At 42.3% G+C, this 7,686-nt stretch overlaps 1 protein-coding gene across 3 annotated transcripts in view; it reads right to left on the bottom strand.

Annotated features, from left to right (window-relative positions):
* The window catches only part of LOC124131355, a 28,588-nt gene continuing 20,902 nt past the window's right edge, over positions 1-7,686 (bottom strand). For all 3 annotated transcript variants that reach the window (XM_046494576.2, XM_046494578.2, XM_046494579.2), the window contains 10 exons: positions 7,215-7,382; positions 6,895-6,981; positions 6,269-6,363; positions 5,320-5,427; positions 4,222-4,282; positions 3,992-4,099; positions 2,600-2,664; positions 2,089-2,160; positions 980-1,149; positions 1-325 (listed from right to left, as the gene is read on the bottom strand). In XM_046494576.2, the coding sequence (XP_046350532.2) occupies positions 180-325; positions 980-1,149; positions 2,089-2,160; positions 2,600-2,664; positions 3,992-4,099; positions 4,222-4,282; positions 5,320-5,427; positions 6,269-6,363; positions 6,895-6,981; positions 7,215-7,382 (1,080 nt within the window). In that variant the 3' untranslated portion in view covers positions 1-179. The remainder of the gene's footprint in view (positions 326-979; positions 1,150-2,088; positions 2,161-2,599; positions 2,665-3,991; positions 4,100-4,221; positions 4,283-5,319; positions 5,428-6,268; positions 6,364-6,894; positions 6,982-7,214; positions 7,383-7,686) is intronic.

Genomic DNA, 7,686 nt, shown 5'->3' with positions numbered 1-7,686 from the left:
TTTGATTTTAAATCATTTATTACGTAGGTGTACATAAATATATGTCAGTATATGCACTGTAGCCGAAGTCGTAACACATGAAACTAAAAGCTAAACAACGATCAACGAACTTCCGCTTCTGTCAGGTTTATTCCATAATATTAGGCCGCAGAGGCTGGTGTTACAAAATTAGAGTTGTGTCACATGGCACCACCACCGCTAGATGTCGCTGCGTTTCCGGAAACGTCGTTTATCCAGTTATTAACGATCTTCTCTAACAGTCTCAGCGGTACTGGACCATTCTCCAGAATCTGACTATGGAAGTCTCCTATATCGAATTTGGAACCTGAAATTATAAACCGGACATTCTTTGAATACAATTGTACAGTGCACCATATACATCAAGACCGTTGAAAAATAATGAAGCGATACAATTTTTGAAGTCTCTGAATGTTGACGATTCTGCTTTTAGTGAGTGAGTTAGGTTTAACGCCTTTTTTTTAACAATATTCCAGTTATATCACGGCGTGTCAGCTTAATGTGGGTGGAAAGCCCGAAGTCATGCAGGTCTCAGAGGTTTACCACTTTCTGTGAAACCCACGAGCACGGGTATGGTGCTGACAAACCTAGAAACATAATCGGGGTGAACCGGGATTCGAACCCACAATCATAGGTTTCTGGCGCGCCCAAGGGACACAACACTGCACAGCGAATCGCGGCGCCTTAGACGACCGGGCCACCCGTGCCCCCTCTGCTTTTAGGGACTGGTCATGCACATATGGATGAGCAAACCTTTCTTTTCATGGTGTGATAAAGAACTTACAGGAAGGTGTCCAAGTATACTTTTAAATTAGTTTTAGGGATAATGAATTCATTCAGTCTTACACGCAGCTACTACATCACGTGTCAAACCATCTACTACCCAACAGCTAAGTGTAATCTTCTGTATTGTATGAGGGAATTTCCTGTAGTAGCATGTCAATTAAAATATGGAACGAACCCAGCTTGTCCATCGCAGTTTGTCGCAGCTCCTTTATTTTAAGTTCTCCAATCTTGTAAGCACATGCTTGACCGGGCGTGGTGATGTAGCGGTTTATTTCTATCTCAATCTCATTTCGGCCCATCGGGGTGTGGTCAGCCATGTACGTGATGGCCTGCTGACGTGTCCATCTTCGATAGGAAAGAAAGATAGACATGGTTTTGGTCAAAATACACATAACTCTGGATCCACTACCAGCAAACGACGCCATCTCTGTGTAGTTACAGTCACCGATGATGTCAGGTGAAATGGGGTTTAACGTCGCGTTCAAGATTATTGGGCTTATATAGCCACGTGCATGCACGCGCGTATGCCTGTGTCTCTTTGTGTGTGTGTCCGAACCGACCAGTTCTTGTTGTAACCCCATCATGCTGTGCGCCAGGCAGGGTAACAACAAGTACCATCTTCTAACGTCTTTTGGTATGACGCGGCCGGGGATAGAACCCCTGGGCCTTCCGCTCCCCGGGCGGACGCTCTACCACTAGAACATTTGGGGCGGTCCCCTATGACGTCAGCAATACGTCATGTAGATGATGTCAGCAACGTGAGATTTGTAAGACTAAAAAGGAACTTTATGTATCATCATGTTTAGTATTCGTTTATTATTGTTATATTTTAGTGCAGGTATGTCATCCTCACAAATTCACTTTGATACCGAACACATGAACCAAATTCTTCTCTTCCTACTTCCCTATGAAACAGATTCCTACTTACCCAATGACAACATGGCTATTTTTGCAACGTTATTTCTTGACATTACCAGAGGTTGGTGAAGATCTAATGACAGAGACACATTGCTTTCTGTTCAGGCTGTTTCTGCCCACGTCAGACATGTCTCCACGTCTCAATCCTTCTCCCATGACAGACGCCTCTATCATCACATTCATGCTCAGTGAGAGAGTATAATCTTTAGAGATTAAAGAGACAGTTAAGTGTCTTTGTGAAATATATTTTTCCAATGCCATTACTGCCGCTTCCGACGTTGATCGTCCATCTGTGGTATGCAGCTACATTACGATAACACTTCATGTCTGCTGGGCACATGGAAGACATTGTTGATTGGAACTCACCCAAAGTAATGTAATCCCGTGTCAACGACCAGTCTGCACGCACGGAATATCTCCTCCCCATATCGACCAAGTCTGAGAATTGGAAACGAAACCATGAAAACAGGGGTTCTTTACTGTTAAACGTCGCGCAGGTCTTCCTATTCCAGCCACAATAATGATGCTGATTATTTTCATCATCACCATCACCATCACCATCACCGTCACCGTCACCGTCACCGTCACCGTCATCATAAATAGAATATTACGTGAATTTCAAATAACGCCCATAGCACATACATGTATTACTCTGTCAAGGATTCAATGTAAAATTTGCATTCAAAACTTCCTCGGGAGTATACAACTCAAGCTCTTTCCTGTCGGGTACCCATTCTCTGCTGGGTGAACTTCTAAATACTTTTTTAACTTCCAAGGGCTACATGCTCAGCAATGGCTATATGGACCATTGAAATTACCGTGGGATATTTTGCATGAAATGGTAATATGAAGCGCAGTAGACTATATTCATACTCACAGTTCGTTATCGTCTTTATAGATACCTAAATATTCTCCGAGAGATTCTGCGTATAGACCCCATCCCTGATAAAGAAACACATCAAAATAAAAGATCCATGAAGAAGACAGTCTGGAATGAGATATTGGTCTGCAGAGAGTGCGCATGGTCTGGACAATTTAAAATTGACTTATATATTGTAATACCATCGATGATGAATCTCTTACTACTGCCTCCAGAGGGAACCAATGTCATATTGAATACATCAATACGGACTTCATTGAAAATAATCGCAGATCGAGTCAATATGAGGTATTGTCTCTGCGCATAATGGCCATGGCCTATCGTTGAATTATAATATCACAGCAGCCCAATCAGAGAGTTATTGGGCCTGGAAGCCCCGGGGTTAAAATACAATGCATCTTCCTGTTCTGGTGCTTGGTTCTGCCCTCAGACTGTTACCAGTATTGACTGAAATGAAGTAATTTAAGACCCAAATGTGTAAAAGACCATTTCTGCCTTAAACGGAATGTATATACATTCTTTAATAATGAAAGGCAATTTGGAAGAGCACTATAAGGAATGAGTTTAAGCTCATATTCAATTCCATAAAACAAAGAAAATATATAATGAATTCTGAACATACACAAGAAAATGTCCAACAGGCCTCACCAGTACCATGAATAAAGATTGACTAATACAATACTGTCTTCATCCAATATAATCTCATATTCAGCTAATATGACTTATTGTCTATTGCCATAGCTTTTATACCATACAAAAATAATGATTCAATATCACAGCGACCCAAATGCAATGCCTTTTCTTGTTCTGATGCCTAGTTTCTCTGCTTTGACTGTGTCCAGTGTTTTTGCTTAATTCTGTGCAAGTGAGTGAGTGAGTTGGGTTTAACGCAGCTTTTAACAGTATTACAGTTATATCGCGGCGTGTCAGTGGGAGGAAAGTCCGAAGTGATGCAGGTCTTAGACGTTTACCACCTCGGTGAAACCCACGAGCACGGGTATGGGGCTGACAAACCTAGAAACATAATCGGGGCGAACCGGGATTCGAACCAACAATCATAGGTTTCTGGCGTGCCAGAGGGACGCAACTCCGCACAGCGAATCGCGGCGCCTTAGACGACTGGGTCACCCGTGCTCCCAATTCTGTGCAAGGGTTTGATCTGATGTTAAAGTTGTTAAAGAGAAACACTCTATTCTGATAACAAGTATATGTCTAGGTCCAGGAGTTGTATTTGGTGTCATGTGTGTAACCCAGACATTTGTACGTATTCTTGGTTGTCATTAACTGTTAGATTTATATACAAAATACAATTTGAGTTTGTAGTTAAACAAAGTGTTTGATGGACTTACGTCATACTTGCTTGGATGTAGACCACACCCAGCTACTCACCTCAGTGTACGCCGTGTAAAACGGAAAGTGATAAGGAACGGCAAAATATTTCTCATATTCAATATTTCTCTGGAAGTCTGGCAGGCTGGCAGTGAGTGCGTACACGGACTGAAACGATGGGGAGTAGAAGGTATTCACTGATTAGGTGGCAGCAATTATGTTACAACATGTAGCTGGGTATACCATCTCTGAGAACGTGTTTACACTTTGTGATCATGTCAACGACGCACCTGTAGATGATGACCAGGAACTGTTTCATGTAGAGTCAATGCCATCATACTGAACGTGTTTCTGAAAGAAGATACATCGACAGAACTGAGCACCAGAACACGTTAGATATGGTGTGTCATGGTGGCGTCGCTAAGAACATATATATATATATAATGGCATAACATTGACCAGGTACTTTGTTTTAAAGGTGAGGTGAGGTGAAATTGGGTTTAACGTCGCGTCCAAGATTATTGCACTTATATAGCGACGTGCATGCACTTTGTTTTAAAGACTGCTGAAACGAAATTATTTTGTACCAACGCCACTACATGTAGGTTATTAGTGAGTGTGAGTGAGTATGGTTTTACGCCGCTTTTAGCAATATTCAAGCAATATCACGGCGGGGAACACCAGAAATGGGCTTCACATATTGTACCAATGTCGGGAATCGAACCCAGGTCTTCGGTGTGACGAGCGAACGCTTTAACCACTAAGCTACCCGACCGCCCCTGCAGGTTATTAAGTTACCACATATACTAAAGACATTTTACTGAGCACATATCACTACCAACGACTGGCACCGACGAATCCGACAAAGAACAAATAATCCATTTGGTTTGACCTAATCTGTAATGTAGGTTCAGCATACATATAATGTATTTACTTCTCTGATTGTGAGTATCTCAAGCATATAAGCTCAATATCCGAGTATGGTAATGTTAATGAACAATTCATTTAAGGTGATTCTTTCGTATCAAACACGACAAACATGAGGAAAGATTTCATGGGGGCGTTTGTCAAAAAACGTAGTTGCCATAGATATACTAACATATCTATCTACATGCCTTTGCACATGTGTTTGTGACAGGCGCGATCGGCGGGGCAGGATACGGTCGCCTTTTCGCGAAAATCTGGTATCATCACTATTTGATAGTGATTCATAAAAACCTGCTTGTGATATAGTCGGAATCGTACAATGGTCAACGAAGATTTCTTAAGATTATGGAAAGATATTTGACGCTGTTATCATTTACGACAGAAACCCGAGTGTGTTATTCCGGAACTGTTTTTCGGTTAATTAAAGGAAAGTGTTAACTTATGATGATATATTTACTTACGTTTCGTTTGGCCTTTTAAGGTTGACCTGGAATACTCCCTGTCGTGATCCGTCCGCTGTTCCCGCTATGTACGCCCCCCCTGTACCGTCATTAGGCATGGACTCCACACTGGTGACGGAGGGTCAACAGGGATAGTTCTTTATATATTGCAACTTTCGTTAATGAACGTCAGCGACCCCTTCAGTTGTAAAATGGATTTCAACGCTCGAGGTGTTACTCGGGAGCGTTGAATGCATATCTTTCGCGATCGTGCGATGATTGTAATGAACTGTAGAGCACGTCCCAATAATCGCGACTTTGACGCGAGACATTCGCGCCCCGGTCGCGATCGATGGGACGTTTCTTTTGAACAGAATAACAAATAACAAAGGTCAAAGATACAATTTTCACTGCTACAGCAGTAACTAGGACAACTTCTACCAGCATATTTATAGAACGTGTGTGTGTGTGTGTGTGTGAACTTGTAATAGTCCGGACTTATGCCGGGGTTATAGTGCTGGCCCATTGGCGATACCATGCCGCGGTATAACATGCATACACCACTTAGACACAGCCGAGCCGACCAGCCAGTGTTTTATCCTCTTAAATGCCGAACGCCAGACAGGGTAGCAACACGTACCATATGAAGGCTTTTTTGGTATGACGCGACCCGGGGATCGAACCACCGACCTTGCACTCTCTGGGCAGACGCTCTATCCACTAGACCACGGATGCCATCTCTCAAACAATAATAACATGTATCTATAGGAAGGCTGCTAATAATCATTGTTTACGGCAATTTCGGCTTTAAAATATGATTTAGAACAACATGTGACCATAGACCAAGTGGTAGACAGGCAGATTTTAATCGGCAGCCATTGATATTTGCGGCGAATGGACAGAACTCTGCCAATCGCGTTGCGGCGTCATTTCATTGTCTTACGCCTAGCGCAATCCATGTGTGTCTTACCTGACATTGAGGTTTGGTATATTCTTGAATGCCCTCGACAACTGTGGGTATATTCTCTCATATACCATATATCGGTATTCCTTCAAGAGTTCATCCTGGAATTATAGAAAGGGAACTTCTTCAATATAATTTCAATTCCTTCGTCTTTCGTACTTCTTTCCATCTTGTAAACACGTAAACATTCAACATGCGTGATAATCGTGTGAGTGAGAAGGAAGCTGACCTTGGTACTAGTATCCGAGGAACATTACATGGGCTCCACATGAACCCGTTTGGGGATTCGAACCAAAACATCTGCTACATACTTAAACGCACTAACTCCTCCGCTAACCAATACTCAATAGGAGGGTGATATAACAATCCTGGTTGGAAATAAACCACGGATATCCATTCAGGTTTACATATTTATGAATTCGTAAGAATTTAATTGACACAAATTGAAACATCTAGATTATGTCATCTGCCTTTCCTTTTCCTCAACATATAACGATTATTTAACTTCGATAATAAGAGCTATCTTTATAAGTGCATCGTAACCCCTGGTGATGCTACATGGAAACGGGAAGTTATAAAGATCCGAAATACTTGTATATATCAATCGCTGCACATGAATCACCTCAACTTACGGCACTGTTCAGATGAAACTGGGGTTGTTCTTTCAACTGCTTGTAAAATTCTGCTACTGTCCCAGTAAATTTTCTTTTCCGCATTATCTAAAATGAATTCATCCATTAAGGTAGTTTTATACTCAGTTTGGAGATGTGTATAAACTACAGGTAGTGGAGACACATACCTCGTATCAATCCACTGTAAGGTAAAATGATGGCATTGAAGAATTGAATGATAGTCTAAAGGGAATGTCATACGTTTCCAAAAGCTATTTCTTTTCATTCCTTATTTCACTTTGTCGATGCTAGTGTTTCCTTCCTTCCATCCTTTATCTCACCATCTGTATCTCTGAGCTGATCCGCGCAACCTCCTCCTTGCCCTTCTGATGCACCTCCTCTGGGGTGAGGTCCACCGAGATGTGCCACTTCAGGCAGGCCCTGTACAAGTCTTTACCTTTAGGCAGCCCCAACACACCGTACGTGCTGCGTGTCTGGAATATGTAGTCCTGCAACAGAACATGGCATGTGACTCGCAGTAGAAGTACTTGGGGCAGCTGTCATTCCGCGGGAATGAGTGATGTCAGTTGGTGTGAATGAGTGACGTCAGTTGGTGTCAATGAGTGACGTCAATAGATATGAATGACTGACGTCAGTAGGTGTAGATAAGTGGCGCCAGTAGGTGTGAATGATTGACGTCAGTTGATGTAAATGAGTGACGTCAGTAGGTGTCAATAAGTGACGTCAGTAGGTGTGAATGAGAGACGTCAGTAGGTGTGAATGAGTGACGTCAGTAGGTGTCAATGAGTGACG

The sequence above is a fragment of the Haliotis rufescens genome, unplaced genomic scaffold, assembly GCF_023055435.1.
Source record: "Haliotis rufescens isolate VD_foot unplaced genomic scaffold, xgHalRufe1.0.p SCAF_1, whole genome shotgun sequence".
In the NCBI taxonomy this organism is placed as follows: domain Eukaryota; kingdom Metazoa; phylum Mollusca; class Gastropoda; order Lepetellida; family Haliotidae; genus Haliotis; species Haliotis rufescens.
This window is presented reverse-complemented; position numbering and strand designations above follow the sequence as displayed.